Source organism: Chiloscyllium punctatum, chromosome 6, assembly GCF_047496795.1.
Source record: "Chiloscyllium punctatum isolate Juve2018m chromosome 6, sChiPun1.3, whole genome shotgun sequence".
In the NCBI taxonomy this organism is placed as follows: Eukaryota; Metazoa; Chordata; class Chondrichthyes; order Orectolobiformes; family Hemiscylliidae; genus Chiloscyllium; species Chiloscyllium punctatum.
Window position 1 is genome coordinate 87861556 of NC_092744.1, and position 19379 is coordinate 87880934.

Sequence of the window (19379 nt, forward strand, 5' to 3'; positions counted from 1 at the left end):
CAAACCACATTCAATAAATGAGACACCACAATAAGTGGCCTCAGAGTGTCTACAAGTGGATCTCAGAGGACACAGCAATACCGAACATCATCAATAGTGAGACAGCTTGGAGTTGACTTCAACAGAGTGTTGTAGACTGCCACATTCCAAGTTCCAGGACTAGTTGCTGAGGGCTGCATTGAAGTTTGGGGCAGCTGCCACCAAGGCCCAGGGTGAAAAGACCATTGTCTGAGGTCTTTTGGCCAAAATATAATGGGGTTCCATTCAGTTATCAGACCCTCATGATACCTCAAATGTATGTAACTATAGTCTTGCATAAGTAAGAAATACCTTGGCTTTGTTTGCTGTCCATAGGTAAAGACTGTGCACAGAATCTTAATGCTCTAGTGATTATGTAGGTATATAATGATTTGTTAGGGATAAAGTACAGTTTTGAAGTAATAAAGAACCATCGTAAAAGAAAAATACATTGAGCCAACTAACAGGAGGAACAACATCACATTTTTTACTTGTACAATTTCCAGCTTCAAGGACAGACTATTGAATTCCATAACTTCAAATACCTCTGTCCTCCATTTTTCTGACACACCCCTCCTCCTTCCCAGCATCACACCAGGCCATGTCTTGTATCTGACATGTTGACTTTGATCTCAGGAGAACAGACCCATTTTCTCCTTTCCATAACCTGCTTTACATCTCTGTCCTTCCTTCATCACTGTAAGCATGCTCTTTGCATTTTGCTCTGGGCACCCTCACAGTCTGATCCTCCTCTGTCAACAACATCAAAAACAAAAACATTTTATTGCCCTTTCAGTTCTGAATGTAGAACCAGATCAGACTCGAAATATTAACTCTGTTGTTCCCTATCCACAGTAGCTGCTTGATCTGCTAAATTTCTCTAGAACATTCTGATTTTATTGAATAATTGTACCTTTCCAACTGAGGATGGTCTTGTTCAACAATAAACTGCTTGTTTTTTCTTATATTCATTAATATCCTATTTCCTTGGGTTATCATTTTGTGACATTTCTCATGTATCTTTAGAGATCCGTGTAGTGGAACACCCAAATCTTTGTTCCTCCACCATACTTCATGTTTTTCCATGAAGTATGTATATATGTTGAGCATTCAGCCTTGCTACATGTGTAATCCTGCAGTTTATCTCTGATGAACAGCACTTCCCAGTCATGAATCCAATCTGCCACCATATTAAGATTGACTTGAGTCCGCTGAACATCACTTACATCCTTAACACTTGCAGAGATCCTGTTTTAACCTGTATGTTTGAAGATCATGCTCCAACACTTACATTGAGATCATTCATGAGAAGAACAAAAGTTCCAACATTGAACCCACCAGCAACTGGTCATCACGCAAATCCAAGGAAATCTTGGATGATTTTCTGCTTGATCTTCTCCAACTAGTTACAATGCAGCTATATAATTACCAGTATTACTGAGCTTTTAATCTTTTAGGGAATCCTCTTGGACGGTATTTTATCAAGAACTCTACCGCCCTTCCCATCCAGCATCTTAATGGCTTCTTCAAAAGATGAGATACTTGTAAGAGATGAACTTCTAATGAAGGCATATTGATTGACTAAATATGCACACAATCAGACTCACAGCTGCATATATTCACACAGCTACAAACGAACAAGTATATACATACACAACTGTATACATACATTGACATAGACACACAGACATAAGCAAAAGCACCTATATATATGTGTGTATGTATAGGTACGAGATTGAGATTGACAGTTATTGTGAAGAATTCCCTCTACTCTTGTTCAAAATACTGCCACAGAATCTTTCATATCCATCTGAGAGGTGGCACATTCTGATTACGTGGTGATTACCTTCCAATTAGGTGGCACCCAACTGATTACCGTGTTTTTACATTGTGTGGATATGTACTGACTTACATACAGACAATATGCAAGCCTGTTCAAATGGACACAATGTAAAAATACAGTAATCAGAGATGAAATCATGACATTTCTTCTCATTAATCTAAGACACTGAAATACCTGTGCATGGTCCTCTCACAAACAGCAAGTATCGGGTATTTCAGAAAGAACGAGAGGTCCATCCCGGGACATTTCTGGATCATGCTTTGCATCAGACCAACTGCATCATCTGAACCAATACAGGCAGCTTCAACATCATGCCTATATCAGCTGAGGATGGATTCTTTGGTGACATAATGATCTGTACGATGACTGCAAATTCTTTAAATCAGAGTAACTGATTTGTTGGACTGAGGGGCAGATGTGTCCCATTTATTGCTATCTGACAATTAGAGAATGAACATATCATAATCAGATCAATGTGTCTGGAAAGTAATAACCAAACACATCTTAATGTTGCCAGAAGGCTCATTTAGCACATGGATGTTAACACACTGCAGTGAATCACAGTGAAATCAGTATCGTTCAACATCATGGATTACTTCACCTGAAATTGGCACTCCAGACAGCAGCACCACCCCTCCCCAACAATGGACCACAAACTAACCAACCTCCATCCAAAGGTTCCACAGTTCAAAAAGCACTCTCACACACACAATGTGTTTGGAGGGGGTGCAGCTGTAACTTTAGACTCAGACAGTCATCGAGATATACAGAACTGAAAATGACCCTTTGGTCCAACTCATCCACGCTGACCAGATATCCTAAATAAATAAAGTATCATTTGTCAGCATTTGGCCCATAAAATGCTAAACCCTTCCTTCTCATGTACCCATCCTGAAGCCTTTTCAATGTTGTAATTGTACCAGTTTCCATCGACTACTGACAGCTCATTCCATAACTGCACCACCTTCTGAGTGAAAACATTGCACCTTAAGACCCTTTTAAATCTTCACCCTCTCACCTGAGGCCTCTAGTTCTGGACTCCCCCACCCTGGAGAAAAGACCTTATCTATTTATCCTATCCAGGTCACTCATAATTTTATAAACCTCAATAAGGTCAACCCTCAGCCTCCGTCGCTCCAGGGGAAACAGCCCCAGCCTGTTCAGCCTCTCCCTATAGCTCAAACCCTCCAACCCTGGCAACATCCTTGTAAATCTTTTCTGAAATATTTTAAGCTTCACAACATCCTACGAAAGCAGGGAGACCCGAATTGAAAGCAATACTTCAATAGTGGCCTAACCAATGTCCTGTACAGCCACAACATGACCTCCCAAGTCCTGTACTCAATGCCCTGACCAATCAAGGCAAGCATAATAAACAATTTCTTCACTATCCTATCTATGTGTGACTCCACTTTCAAGAAACTATGAACCTTCACTCCAAGGTCTCTATGATTACCAATACTCCCCCCTGACCTTACCATTAACTGTATAAGTCCTGCCCTAATTTGTCTCTCCAAAATGCAGCACCTCATGTTTATCTAAATTAAACTCCATCTGCCAGTCCTCGGCCCATTGGTCTATCTGTTAAAGATCCCATTGTACACTGAGGAAACTTTTTTCACTTTCCACTACACCTCCAATTTTGGTGTTATCTGCAAACTTACTAACTATACCTCCTTTGTTCACATCCAAATCATTTATATAAATGACGAAAAGCAGTGGACCCAACACCAATCCTTGTGCCACACTACTGGTCAGAAGCCTCCTATCTGAAAAGCAACCCCCCACCACTACCTTCTATCTCCAATGTTCAAGCCAGTTCGTATCCGAGTGGCTAGTTTTCCCTCACTTCCCTGTAATCTAAGCAGGCTAACCAATCCACCATGAGGAACCTTGTAGAATGCTTTGCTAAAGTCCAGGTAGATTATGTCCATCGCTCTGCCTTCATCAATTTCCCCCGTTATTTCTTCAAAAAAAATAAATCAAGTTAGTGAGACATATTTCCAACTCACAAAGCCATGCTGACTATCCATAATCAGTCCAAGCCTTTCCAAATACATGTATGTCTTGTTTCAACCAGTGAGCTTGACATCAGTGGTGGGCAAGTTGTTGGAGTGAATCCTGAGACTCATGATGTACATGTATTTGGAAAGGCAAGGACTGTTTAGGGATAGTCAGCAAGGCTTTGTGTGTGGGAAATCATATCTCATGAACTTGATTGAACCTTTTGAAGAAGTAACAAAGAGGATTGATGAAGGCAGAGTGGTGGATATGATCTATATGGACTTCTGTAACGTGTTTGACAAGATTCCTCATGGGAAACTGGATTTGGTCTCATGGAATACAGGGAGAATTCGCCATTTGGATACAGAAATGGCTCCAAGGTAGAAGACAGAGGGTGGTGGTGAAGTGTTGTTTTTCAGATGGGAGGTCTGTGACCAAGAATCAGTGCTGGGTCCACTAATTTTCGTCATTTATACAGGTGCATAATCCTTTATCCAAAACACTCGGGACCAGCTGGTTTTCGGAATTCTGAATTTTTCAAATTTCAGAGTAAGTGGCAGTTTGATGGTGAAATTTCAAAAATCTTTCCGAAGAATAGACTTACTTTGAGCAAAATGGACCCTGAAACAGAATTGAGGCCTGCCAGTGCTGGGCCACGCCTCCACATGTCACATCTGAGTGACACGCATAGAGTAGGTATGGAGTTTGGTTAACTGTTTGCTCGCCAAACAACCTTGTCGATGAGAAAAAAACTTTACAAAAAATATCCTTTGGACTTCGGAGCTTTTCGGATTTCGGATAAAGGGTTGCCTATCTGCATAAATGATTTGGATGTGAGCATAAGAGCTACAGTTAGTAAGTTTGCAGATGACACTAAAATTGGAGGTGTAGTGGACAGTGAAAACAGGTTACTTCAGATTACAACAACATCTTGACCAAATGGGCCAATGGGCTGAGGAGTGGCTGATGGCATTTAATTTACATAAATGTGAGGTGCTTCACTTTGGAAAAGCAAATCAGAGCGGGACTTATACACTTAATGGTAAGGTCCTGGGGAGTGTTGCTGAACAGAGAGACCTTGGAGTGCAGGTTCATAATTCCTTGAAAATAGAGTCGCAGGTAGATAGGACAGTGACGAAAGCATTTGGTGCACTTTCCTTTATTGGTCAGATTTGGATTATCGCACGCAATTCTGGTCTCCTTCCTATTGGAAGGATGCTATGAAACTTGAAAGGGGGGTTCAGAAAAGATTTACAAGGATGTTGCCAGGGTTGGAGGATTTGAGCTACAGGGAGAGGCTGAACAGGCTGGGGCTGTTTTCCCTGGACCGTCGGAGGCTGAGGGGTGACCTTATAGAGATTTATAAAATCATGAGGGGCATGGATAGGATAAACAGACAAAGTCTTTTCTCTGGGATAGAGGAGACCAGAACTAGAGGGCATAGGTTTAGGGTGAGAGGGGAAAAATTTAAAAGGGCCAACTTTTTCTCACCGAGGGCAACTTTTTCTCGTGGAGGGTGGTGCATGTATGGAATGAGCTACTGGTGACACTTTGGAGGCTGATACAATTACAGCATTTAAAAGGCATCTGGATGGGTATATGAATAGGAAGGGTTTGAAGGGGTATGGGCCAAGTGCTGGCAAATTGGAGTAGATTAAGCTAGCATATCTGGTTGGCATGGACAAGTTGGACCAAAAGGGTCTGGTTCTGCGATGTATGTCTCTATAACTGTATAACTTGCCCACCATCGATGTCAGGCTCACTGGTCTATAGTTCCCTGACTTTTCCTTACCATCTTTTTTAAATAGTGGCACCATTTTAGCCAATTTCCAGCCTTCTGGCACCTCACCTGTGACTATTGATGATACAAATATCTCAACAAGGGGACGAGCAATCACTTCTCTAGCTTCCCACGGAGTTCAAGAGTACACCTAATCAGGTCCAGCACCTCCTCCTCTCCATTCTGGACATTTTCAGATGTTGCTATTAATTTCCCCACATCCTCTATCTTCCCTATCTTTCTCCACAGTGAACATGAGTGCAAAATACTCATTTAGTATCTCTCCCATTTCCTACGGTTCAACACGATCCTTTCTGATCTTTAAGGGGTCCTATTCCTTCCCTCGTTACCCCTTCATCATTAATGTATTGGGATTATCCCTTTGGATTCTCCCTAACCCTATTTGCCAAAGCCAGCTCATTTTCCCCTCTTGATATTCCAGTATATTCCTATTGTCTTTACACTGTTCTAGGGATACCTGATGTGTGCTTCCTTCTTCTTCTTCACCAAAACCTCAATTTTTCTTGTCTTCCAGCATTCACTATAACTATCAGCCGTGCCTTTAACCCTAACAGGAGTATACTGTCTCTGGACCTTCGTTATCTCATTTCTGAAGGCTTCCCATTTACCAGCCCATCCTTTTACCTGCCACATTCACCCCCACTCAACTTTTGAAAGTTCTTGCCTAATACCATCAAAATTAGTCTGCCTCCAACTTAGAACTTTAACTTTGAGATCCAGTCTACCCTTTTCCATCACTATTTTAAAACTAATAGAATTATGGTCACTGGCCCCAAAGTGCACCCCCACTGAAACCGCAGTCACCTGCCCTGCTTTATTTCCTAAGAGTAGGTCAAGTTTTGCATCTTCTCTGGTAGTCCTACACATTGAATCAGAAATTTTTCTTGTACACACTTAACAAATTCCTCTCCATCCAAACTCTTAACGCTATGGCAGTCTAAGGTCTATGGTTGGAAAGTTAAAATCCCCTACCATAACCACCCTATTATTCTTACTATTCTGACTGAGATCTCCTTACAAAATTGTTTCTCAATTTCCTGCTGATTAATGGGTGGGGTCTATAGTATGATCCCAATAAGGGGATCATCCCTTTCTTATTTCTTAGTTCTACCCAAATAACTTCCCTGGATGTACTCCCAGGAAAATCCTCCCTGAGAACAGCTATAATATTATCCCAAATCAAAAGCTCCACTCCCGCTCCTCTCTTTCCCTCCTCTTTCTATCTTTCCTGTAGCATTTATACCCTGGCCAGTCCTGTCCATCCCTAAGGCAAATTTCTGTAATTGCTACGATATCCCAGTCTCATGTTTCCAACCATGCCCTGAGTTTATCTGCCTTTTGCATTGAAATAAATGTAGTTTAATTTCTCAGTCCTACCTCCTTCTCTGACTTGTTCCTGGATGCCCTGACTGTTTGACTTACTCCTTTTCCCAAGTGTACCCTACCTTACTAGTTAAAATCCTGCCGAGCAGCTCTAGCAAATCTCACGACCAGTATATTAGTCCCCTTCCAATTCAAGTGCAATCCGTCCTTCTTATATAGATCACTTCTATCCTAGAAGAGATCCCAATTAACCAAAAATGTGAATCCTTCCCCCCTGCACCAGCTCCTCAGCCAGGCATTCATCTGCTCTATCCTCCTATTCCTACTCTCACTCACTCGTGGCACCGGTAGTAATCCAAATATTACTATTTTTAAGGACTTAGAACAAAGAGCAAAGAACAATACTGCACAGGAACAGGCCCTTCAGCCCTTCAAGCTTGTGCCAATACATTTTGCCCTTCAGTACTAAAACTGTCTTCACCTGAAGGATGTGTATCCCTCTATTCCCTTCCTATTCATGCATTCATCCAGGTGCTTCTCAAATGCTGTTAATGTTTCTGTTTCTACCACCTCCTCTGCCAACATGTTCCAGGTGCTCACCACTCTTTGTGTGAAAAACTTGTCTTGCACATTTCTTTTCCATCTTCCCCTCTGAACCTGTGTTGCCTATTAATTAACCACTCTACCCTGGGGAAAAGCCTAATACTTTACACTTTATCCATACCATTCACAATCTTATAAACTATCAGATCACCCCTCAACCTCCAGCGTTCCAGTGAAAACAAACCCAGTCTATCCAACCTTTCTTCACAACTAAATTTCCTTATACCAGGTAACATCCTGGTAAATCTTTTCTGTACCCTCTCCAAAGCATCCACATCCTTCTGGTAGTGTGGTGACCAGAACCGTACGCAATATTCTAAGTGTGGCCTAAGTAAAGTTCTATAAAACTGCAGTGTAACTTGCCCATCCTTTTACTCAACGCCCCTTCCAATGAAGGCAAGCATGCCAAAAGTCTTTTTTACTACCTTATCTACCTGCTCTGCCACGTTCAGTGACCTGTGGACCTGCACCTGTATATCAATATTTTGAAGGGTTCTGCTATTCACTGTATAATTTCCACCTGTACTTTTGAATTCCTACTTTTTAAATTACTGCCTAACTTGCTGTACTTTCTCCTCAGAATCTCATCCTTTTCTCTTCCTATGTCTTCAGTTCTAATATGGATAACGACCTCTTGATGGTCCCTCTCCCCTTTGAGAATATTCTGCACCCTCACCGAGATATCCTTGATCCTGGCACTAGAGAGGCAACACACTATTCTGATGTCTTCCTGTCCACCTGGGAAATGATTGCCTGTGCCTCTGACTACAGAGTCCCATATCACAGCTTGGAACCTGGCATACCCCTTGTTCCATACTTTATTCTTGTGTGTTTAACAGTTTGTACTTGACAACAGAATGGATATCACAAATCCCATCCTGTCAACGTAAGTGTAACAGGCTCATTTTCTCCAACTGCTCTCTAGCAAAGATGATGCGAGATAGCTTCAACTAACTCACACCCCCACAATCCCCGTCTTCTACATCTCTTTCACTCAGGGACTTTGAAAATGGAGAAATTCAACACATCAATTGTTACTTTAATAAGAAACAATGAATCTGTTCCACTGCCTTTACCAGTCATAATAAGCCTAACCATTCATTATGAGGGAGTTCGCCTTAAAGCTCAAAAAGTAGTCAACTTAGCAGTGTCGCATTCTTTAAACCCATCGCCAAATCTCTACTCACTTGTGCATGGCATCTTGGGCGAGTCAAAGTCTGCTCTGTGGTATCCGTTGCGACAGGAACACACACTGGATGCCTCGCTTAAGGACCTGCTATTGGCAGGGCAGGGGATGCACTGCTCGCTCCCTTGAGTGGCCTTAAATGTTCCCGAATGACAAGCTAGAAAAAGAAAGAGATGGGTTGTCATTTAAAAGGAGCAGTTCTAAAGAAACCAGTCATTTTCTGATTGTTCATCGAGTCATTTCTCTGCATTAGATATCCAGGCAGTGGGTGGCACAGAATTCCAGTCTCTATATATTTGGAATAATGTTTCAGTTGCAGAGAGACACAGATAACATGTCATTGAATAGCCATAATTTCAAACTTCATTGTTATGATCACAGATGAATCCCCAGTTAATACCCATCACTTGAATACAATGAAACCCCCATTTAATAGACAAATAATCTCTTCAGCCTTAGTGTCTTTGGGCAGGGAGCACGTGGTATCCATCAATACTCTCCGTGTCTTTAGCAAGAGGTGGACACTATGGGGGATTCACTACTTTATTTCCACTTCCAGTTTCATTTTGATTTAGCCCCTTCCCGCTATCTCTAGCCCTCCCTCACTTTTGATGGATGCATTTTGAGCTCCATCTCTACCTATTGTGTACTCCTTGCCCCCACGCTACCTTCTGAATAAAGAAAACAACATTTGCCAAGCTACCATCAGTCTGAGGAAAGGATCTGAAATGTTAACTCTGATTTCTCTTCACAGATGCTGCCAAGACCTACTGAACTTTTCCAGCAATGTCTGTTTTTTGTTAGAAAGATACTCAGAGTAACACAGAATCACACACACACATACACACACAAAACCTGTTGTACTTGTAATGTGCCCATTTGTAATTGTTGTATATGTTTAAATTTCGTAAAGTGAAAAGAAAAAATAAATGTATGGATATCAAGTTGATTGATCAGAATGTCTACCCTTAAGTATAGTAGATTAGTACAGTCTTCAAATAGTAGTCTTTCCTGCTGTCTCTGTACTGACAAAGTTAGTGATCAGTCTGGGTTGGGCTCACAGATGAAACAGTCCAACTTGTACTGAATCAGGGAGACAGTTCAAACTCTAGTCCCTCCTCAGCCATTTTTCATTCACACCATCAACGTAATAGATTTAAACGGCAGTCTGAATTAATAAACAGCGGTTTCTCATCCTGTCGTGTTATGAATATGTCAGATCTGTCAGCTCCTGTTGCGACCCTGCCAGTGTTACAGCACTCATAAAAATAACCCTTCAAGATGCATATTATTTGTCTCACATTCTGCTGAGTTCTTTGAATGCCTGTGCAGGATTCCTCCCTTTGAAAGTCTGCCCGCTCCTCGAGCTGACACCTGCTTTTGGAAACATGGGCTGCTGGAATTGCAGATCAAATCTCTCGGGACCTGAAAGGACAGAATAGGCTAAAGCAGCAGGTGCCACGGCTTCAGTTGCTGTCACAGAGCCCAAGCATAAACAGGAAGAAAGTTCCTGGCACTCTCCAGTCAGTGAAATTTCACCCGAGATCATTTACTTGTCTTTTAACAAATTACCGTTTTCAAAATATAATCCTGCCAAGTCTTCACTCCACTCGATTGCAAGCAGATGGCAAAAAAGTAGTCAACTAGAAGGAAAGTTATTGTCCTGTCATTGGTTTGGGATGTCATGGTACATGGAGCTTTTCTCATTTATCCCCCTGGGTTGTAATTCATGTTAAAATTGAATTCTTCTAACTGGATGCTGTCATTAGTCCAGAAAGGCGCATTGGCTGAGAAACATTATGTCTGAATTTTAGTGTCAGTCTGATGTAGGTCGTACATTGCAGTGACTAGCTGATCAAATCAATCAGCATTGTAACTTCGTTTATTTGTAATGGGTATAGATTTTACTCTATACTATTCTTTCTGCACTCGATACAAGCCCATGCTTCTCAAACTGAAGCAAAGTATCTGCTCTGAGATGTGATTCTACAATTGAACAGCAGTTGCGAAACAATTATGAGTGTGAGAATAGCAACTAATTTAAGTTGAGCTAATAACATAGTTTATTTGCATTTCATAGTAGCAAGGTATATTCCAATACATACTTTCTCTGAAACCAATAGCAATATACTTAAGCCTTTTTAAATGACCTGAGAGCTTAGAGAGCCGATAGTTATTTTCTCCATAACAATGGTTCAGCCAGAGTCAAATTTGCCAAATAATCAACAGCCTCTTCTCCATGTAGTAGAGACTGTTGGGTTTGTTCAAGGTTTGACATTCTTACATCTGTCTTAATGACTGCAAAGTGAAAACTGAAAAACTGAAGATGCTGTAAATCATGCAAAAACAGAAATTGCTAGAAAAGCTCAGCTGGGAGTTCTGAGGAAGGGTCACTCAATCTGAAATGTTAACTCTTGATTTCTCTCCACAGATGCCTCCAGATCTGCCAGGCGTTTCCAGCAATTTCTGTTTTTGTGAGTGCAAAATGAAAATATTTTGGCAACACGGTTCTGCCAGAGACTCAGGTGCTTTCTGGCACCAGTTAGTGGATATTTCTGTTTGGTGTACCATGGTAGGTTGGTAACCTATGATCATCTGTTTTGCCATCAGGAAGCCTCTGAGAAATAAGCAATAGATGTCAGGAACAAAGAACAAAGGACAAAGAAAATTACAGCATAGGAACAGGCCCTTGGGCCCTTCAAGTCTGCGCCGATCCAGCTCCTCTATCTAAACCTGTTGCCTATTTTCTAAGGATTCATATCCCTCTGCTCCCTATCCATTCAAGTATCTGTGTAGACACATCTTAAATGATGCTATTGTACCCGCTTGAAATGTCGATTTTCCTGCTCCTCGGATGCTGCCTGACCTGCTGTGCTTTTCCAACACCACTCTGATCTAAACAAAAGCTATTGTACCCACCCCTACCATCACCAGTGACAAAATATTCCAGGCACCCACCATCCTCTGCATAAAGAAGCTTCCACGCATAGCTCCCCTAAACCTTTTCCATCTCACTTTGAAACCCGTGACTCCTAGTAATTGAGTCTCACACTCGGTGAAAAAGCTTCTTACTATCCATCCTGTCTACACCTCTCATGATTTTGTAGGCCTCAATCAGGATCCCCCAATACTGCCTTTCTAATGAAAATAATCCTAATCTACTCAACCTCTCCTCATAGCTAATGCCCTCCATACCAGGCAACATCCTGGTGAACCTCCTCTGCACTCTCTCCAAAGCATCCAAATCCTTTTGGTAATGCAGCGACCAAAACTGTACACAGTATTCCAAATGTGGCCAAACCAAAGTCTGATACAACGGTAACATGACCTGCCAACTCTTGTACTCAATATACCATCTGATGAAGGAAAGCATGCCATATACCTTCTTGACCACTTCATCGACCTGCATTGTCACCTTCAGACTACAATGGACCTTAACACCCATATCTCTCTATACATTAATTTTCCCCAGGGCTTTTCCATTTACCGCTCTTGAATTGGATCTTCAAAAATGCATCACCTCACATTTGCCCGGATTGAACTCCATCTGCCATTTCTCTGCCCAACTCTCCAAACTATCTATATTCTGCTGCATTCTCTGACAGTCCCCTTCATTATCTGCTACTCCACCAATCGTAGTGTCATCTGCAAACTTGCCAATCAGGCCACCTATACCTTCCTCCAGATCATTTATGTATATCACAAACAACAGTGGTCCCAGGATGGATCCCTGTGGAACACCACTGGTCACAGTTCTCCATTTTGAGAAACTCTCTTCCACTACTATTCCCTCCAGACCTGGGGATTTGTCCATCTTGATGCCTTTCAGAATACTCAACACTTCCTCCTTCCTTATGCTGACTTGACCGAGATTAATCAAACATAAATCCCTAACCTCAACATCCATTATGTCCCTCTCCACAGTGAATACCAATGCAAAGTACTTGTTAAGAATCTCACCCATTTTCTCCGACTCCACGCATATCTTTCCTCCTTTACCCTTGAGTGGGCCAACCCTTTCTCTAGTTATCTTCTTGCTCCTTATATACGAATAAAAGGCTTTGGGATTTTCCATAGCCTTGCTTCCTAAAGATACGTTATGACCCCTTTTAGCCCTCTTAATTCTTCATTTCAGATTGATCTTAATTTACCGATATCCTTCCAAAGCTTTGTCTGTTTTCAGTCGCCTAGAGCTTATGTACACTTCATATTCCCTCTTGGCTAATCTCACAATTTCACATGCCTTCCATGGTTCCCTAATCTTACCATTTCTATCCCTCATTTTCACAGGAACATGTCTGGCCTGAACTCTAATCAACCTCTTTTTAAAAGCCTCCCACATATCAAAATGTGGATTTCCCCTCAAACAGCTGCTCCCAATCCACATTCCCCAGCTCCTGCTGAGCTTCGGTATAGTTGACCTTCCCCTAATTTAGCACTCTTCTTTTAGGGTCACTCCATGAGCATTCTAAAACGAATGGAATTGTGATCACTATTTCCGAAGTAATCCCCGAATGAAATATCAACCACCTGGCTGGGCTCATCACCCAACACCAGGTCCAGTATGGGCCCTTCCTGAGTTGGACTATTTATATACTGCTCTAGAAAACCCTCCTGGATGCTCCTTATAAATTCCGCTCTACCTAGACCTCTTACACTAAGTGAATCTCAGACAATGTTGGGAAAATTAAAATCTCCCATTGCTGCCACCCTGTTATTCCTACATCTTTCCATAATCTGTTTACATATTTGTACCTCTATCTCACACTCACTGTTGGAGGCCTTAGTACAGTCCCAATGTTGTTACTACACCCTTCCTATTTCTGAGCTCTGCCCATATTGCCTCACTGCTCCCTCTTCCATAGTGCCCTCCTTCAGCACAGCTATAATATTCTCTCTGACCAGTAATGCAACTGCTCCACCTCTTTGACCTCCCTCTCTATCCCACCTGAAGCATTGATATCCTGGGATATTTAGTTGCTAATCATGCCCTTCCCTCAGCCCAGTCTCAGTAATAGTCATAACATAATACTCCCAGTAGCTAATCCAAGCCCTAAGTTCATCTGCTTTACATACTACACTTCTCGCATTAAAACAAATGCACCTCAGACCACCTGTCCCTTTGTGTTCATCATCTTATCCCTGCCTACTTTTCCTCTTTGTCACACTGATTTCATTTTCTAGCTCCTTGCAGGCTTTAGTTCCTACCTCCTTCCTTTCCATTAACCTCTCATTTCATTCCCACCCCCCTGCCACATCCGTTTAAACCCTCCCCTACAGCGTTAGCAAAAGCACCCCATTGGACATTGGTTCCAGTCCTGCCCAGGTGTAGACCGACTGATTTGTAATAGTCCCACCTCCCCCAGAACCTGTTGCAAATCCCAAAAATCTGAACCCCTCCCTCCTGAACCATCCCTTAAGCCACGCATTCATCCTGCTTATTCCTTCATTCCTAATCTGACCATGACATGGCACTGGTAGCAATCCTGCGAAGACCACCTCTGAGGTCTTACTTTTTAATTTGGCTCCTATTTCCCTAAATTCTGCTTGTAACACCTCATCCTGCTTTTTTACCAATATCATTGGTGCCTGTATGCATCACGACGACTGACTGTTCACCCTCCCCCTTCAAAATGTTCTGCAGCCAATCTGAGACATCCCTGACCCATGCACCTGGGAGGCAACATACCATTTGGGACTCTCATTTTTGACCACATTTTGGCCTATCTACTCCCCTTACAATTGAATCCCCTTTGACTATAGCCCTTTTTCCAGCCATGGTGCCATGAACCTGTCTACTGCTGCTTTCCCCTGCTGAGCCATCTCCCCCAAGAGGATCCAAAACAGTATACCTGCTTTAGAGGGAAATGACTGCAGGGGACACCTGCACTTCCTTCCTGCTCTTTCTCTGCCTTTTGGTCGCCCATTCCCTTTCTCCCTCAGCAATCTAAATCTGCGGTGTGATCAACTTGCTAAACATGCTATCCATGATCTCCTCAGCATCGCGGATGCTCCAAAGTGAGTCCATTTGCAGCTCCAGAGCCATCATGTGGTCTCACAGGATCTGCAGCTGGACACATTTCCTGCTCGTGAAGGAGTCAGGGACATCAGCCACATCCCTAAACTCCCACATTGAGCAAGAGGAGCATAACATAGGTTTGAGATCTCCTGTCTTTTTTAACCTACACGTGTAGTGTCTCGGGTTCAGCCACTGCCCAAATATATCCATTCACTCACCTTCCCAGAGTGCAATTTGACTCTGGTTGATTTTGTGATTCTCATTTTGAGGTTGCAACTGTAAACGACACCTGATTATCCATATAACCTTTAGGGTCTGAGCTATCCATGTTTCCTTGCCAGTGACCCATTGGCACACAAAGGTCATCCTTTGATGTCCCGTTGTCTCTTCTGTGAGGCTCAGTTTGAACAGGATTCTGCATCATCATCATCCTTCACCTATCAAACTGTCAACTTCTTGGATTTTATATTTTCTCGGTCTAAAGTAATGTTTTTGTTTAAAAGCCATATTCCTGATAGCTAACGTATTACCACCCTGCCACTTGGGTCAAACAGAGCAAGCAAGTGGTTAGAATTGACTATCAGTTGCACTGGGATCCAGTTCACTTCCATTTTCACTGGCTCTTGCATAGTCATAGAGTCATAGAGATGTACAGCATGGAAACTGACCCTTCAGTCCAACCCGTCCATGCCGACCAGATATCTCAACCCAATCTAGTCCCACCTGCCAGCACCCGGCCCATATCCTTCCAAACCCTTCCTATTCATATACCCATCCAAATGCCTCTTAAATGTTGCAATTGTACCAGCCTCCACCACTTCCTCTGGCAGCTCATTCCATACACATACCACCCTCTGCGTGAAAAGTTTGCCCCTTAGGTCTCTTTTATATCTTTCCTCTCTCACCCTAAACCTATGGCCTCTAGTTTTGGATTCCCTGGTCTATTTACCCTATCCACGCCCCTCATAATTTTGTAAAACTCTATAAGGTCACCCCTCAGTCTCCGACGCTCCAGGGAAAACAGCCCCAGCCTCTGCAACCTCTCCCTATAGCTCAAATCCTCCAATCCTGGCAATATCCTTGTAAATCTTTTCTGAACCCTTTCAAGTTTCACAACATCTTTCCAATAGGAAGGAGTCCAGAATTGCACGCAATATTCCAATAGTGGCCTAACCAATATCCTGTACAGCCGCAACATGACCTTCCAATTCCTGCACTCAATACTCTGACCAATAAAGGAAAGCATACCAAACACCTTCTTCACTATTCTATCTACCTGCGACTCCACTTTCAAGGAGCTATGAACCTGCACTCCAAGATCTCTTTGTTCAGCAACACTCCCTAGGACATTACCATTAAATGTATAAGTCCTGCTAAGATATGCTTTCCCAAAATACAGCACCTCGCATTTATCTGAAGTAAACTCCATCTGCCACTTCTCAGCCCATTGGCCCATCTGGTCCAGATCCTGTTGTAATCTGAGGTAACCCTCTCCGCTGTCCGCTACACCTCCAATTGCAGTGTCATCTGCAAACTTACTAACTGTACCTCTTATGCTCGCATCCAAATCATTTATGTAAATGACAAAAAGTAGAGGACCCAGCACCGATCTGCAAGGATAACATACATAAAACAGGAGGGGGAGGGGGGGTGGGTTGGGGGGGGGGGTGGTGTGGAGGGGGGTGGTAGTGTGCTCTCAATAATGCTGCAGATCATGGATGCAATGTTCCTCAATCCCTACAATGATAGTATCTGTGAAGTGGTGCTGTGAAAATGTCCAACCACTGCAATTCCCCTCATAGCCAGCCAGCCTTTGGCAACTTCCTGGAAATGTTAAGCCACAGATGATGTTCCCAAATTGCAAGGAGCAAAATGAAAGCCATGTGTCAGGGGTAAGGGAACCCCATTCAACTAAACCAGTCCTTTGGACTTTCTCCTTCCCAGTCCAGCACCATAATCAACCTCACGGTTAGCAAAGTGATTCTGACACTGAAATAGCATTCACAGGTCACGGCAAACTGAAATTCATTGAAGCAGTTCCAAGCAATACCATAAGGTTGATTCTTGGAATGTAGGGGTTGTCACATGGGAAATAGTTGAGCAGGTTAGCCCTGTACTCATTGAAGTTGGGAAGAATGAAATGTGATCCTTCTGATTAAATCTCATTTAATTGAGGCAATGAAGAGGGCATGAGATGATTATTTCAATGAAAACGATGCACAGTGTTATCAGGAAAGGACAGGAGGATGACATTAAGTCATGATGCTCATTTCACGAGTCAATGCAGACCATGATGACAGAGCAGCCTCATTCAATTCTGTGAAACGTATACAACACTGAGGGACTTAACAGGAGACAAGCTGAGGAAGAAGCACCTCATGACGGAATCTAGAACTAAGGCACTTAGTTTCAGAATAACTGATTATCCACTTAAGATGGAGATGAGGATGAATTTTCACTCGCCAACAGTTATTAGTATTTTTAACTTCCTTTTTGAAAGAGTTGTAGAGGTTGATTCATTGCATCTCTCCGAGGCTAAGATAGATAGATTTTTTTTATTTGACTACAGAGTGAAGGGAAACAGGCAGGAAAGTGAAGTTAAGGCCAAGATTAGATCAGCCATGATCTTACTGAATGGCAGAACAGGCTTGAGGAGCTGAATGGCCTTCACCAGCTCCTCTTTTTCACACCCTAACGGAATAAAATGGGTCATTTCTGTACTTTGACCAAAGAAATTACTGCAAAACCTGGCAGAATGCTGTTGAAATGCCTAACTGTTTAATTAACATCCATCAGAGAAGGGATAGAGTCTCCCCATCTGGACCTGGACTAACGGGTGACTCCAAATGGACATCACGCGATGGGTTTTTTAAATTAGGGAGGAAATCAATACTGCCTTGCCAACATCAGACACATCCAAACAAATAGATGAAGGAAAATACATCATCAAAGCTAGTCATTGCACTGAATGCTTTCTTACGATCCTTTTCAGCAAACATGCTTTCTTTCAGATTCCAAAAATGAGCTTGCGGTACAGAAACATCCAGCCAAGATTTCATTCTAACCAGTGTGGTTAATTGTAACAAGCACAAATTCATGTGGGATGAGAGATGGTGGGCTGCATGTGGCAAGATAGTAATTCAATCAAATTACTCTGAGCCCTGAACCACAAAAGAGGTTTGGAAAAGGCAGAAGGAAGCCAGATTTGAATTGTTGTCTTAAACACAGAGAGAGAGAGAGAGATTTCCTGACTACTAACTTGTTTTTTGAAAACAATTCAAACAACGGGGTTTCCTTTCCTTCTCTCAGCAACTGTGCAAGTGTGGATGGACAAGCAAGCTTGATGCTTCCCCTAGCCAAATAGCCAAACTCCCTCACATAATGAACGGCACCCACCTTGGCCGACATACCGAGAGACTGTCACTACTCAGGGACAAACACCACATACACAATCTGTTCCTATTCTTTTACCAAAATATTACACAGGTTAGACAGCCCCTAGTGGTACACAAGAATAAAACATCCAAAGTTTAATGGCGAGTTATCAAAAAAAAAGACATGACATTACTGAGCCAGATTTGAAGCAGTGACCTAAAGGCATCAGTTTTGTAACCTTCTACAGCCCTCTGCTCTGCAAGTTGAGCTATTTAAGAATAGGCATAAAAAGAATTGCCATGAAATTCTTCACATGCTCTTGAACAGGCAGATGAGGCCTCTTTTTAACCCCTTGCACAAAAGAAAAGCATTTCCTCAGGACTGCACTGAATATTCAGCCTCAATTTTATGCCCTCAAACCTTGGAGTAGGAATTGAACCAGAAATGTTGTGGCTCAAAGGTAATAGTACTTACCAACTTTCATTGTGCTAAGATTTCTTTGAGGATGGAGGCTGTGTTATCCTCATTCTCCCTTCCTCCCCCCAGTGCTGTTATCTCTGAGCCATAGTTTCATAGGAATAGAAGCAGGAGTAAGCCATTGGTTCATCGAGCCTGCTCTGTCATTCATTAAGATCATGGCTGATCTATCCATTGTCTCAGCTCCTCCTACCTGAATTATCGCCATAACCCTTAATTTGCCAACCATGCAAAAACCCATCCAACTGTGTCTTGAATATATTTAATGAAGCTGCCTCTACTCTTCCTTAGGCAGAGAATTCTATACTCTCTGGGAAAAATAGTTCCTCCTCATCTCTGTCCTAAATCTACGCCCCGTAATCTTGAGGCCATGTCCTCTAGTCCTAGTCTCACCCACCAGCAGAAACAACATGCCTGTCTCTATCTTATCGGGTTAGGCAGGGAAAAAGAGGCCAAATGCACTCTACCCTCCAATAAGTCTCAGTACGAGGAAAGTTGGAATATGGTGGATATCCTTGGGCTCCCATGGAATGGGGAGGAATTTCTTTCACTCAGAGTGGTGAATCTATGGGATTTGGAGATGAGTCTGTTCATGATAGAGATCAATAGCTTTCTCAATTTGGAAGATATCAAGGGAAATGGGGATAGTGGTGTTGACATAGAAGATCATAATTTAAGTGATCTAGTGCAAAGTCAATGAGCCAAATAGCCCACGCCTGGTCCTATTCTT

General features: G+C 42.5%; 1 protein-coding gene across 3 annotated transcripts in view; it reads right to left on the bottom strand.

Annotated features, from left to right (window-relative positions):
* The window catches only part of ephb1 (EPH receptor B1), a 511139-nt gene that overhangs the window by 219541 nt on the left and 272219 nt on the right, over positions 1-19379 (bottom strand). For all 3 annotated transcript variants that reach the window (XR_011960959.1, XR_011960958.1, XM_072573215.1), the window contains exon 4: positions 8780-8935. Coding sequence is in view for 1 of the 3 variants with exons in the window: in XM_072573215.1 (XP_072429316.1) it covers positions 8780-8935 (156 nt within the window). In the remaining 2 variants the exon portion in view is untranslated. The remainder of the gene's footprint in view (positions 1-8779; positions 8936-19379) is intronic.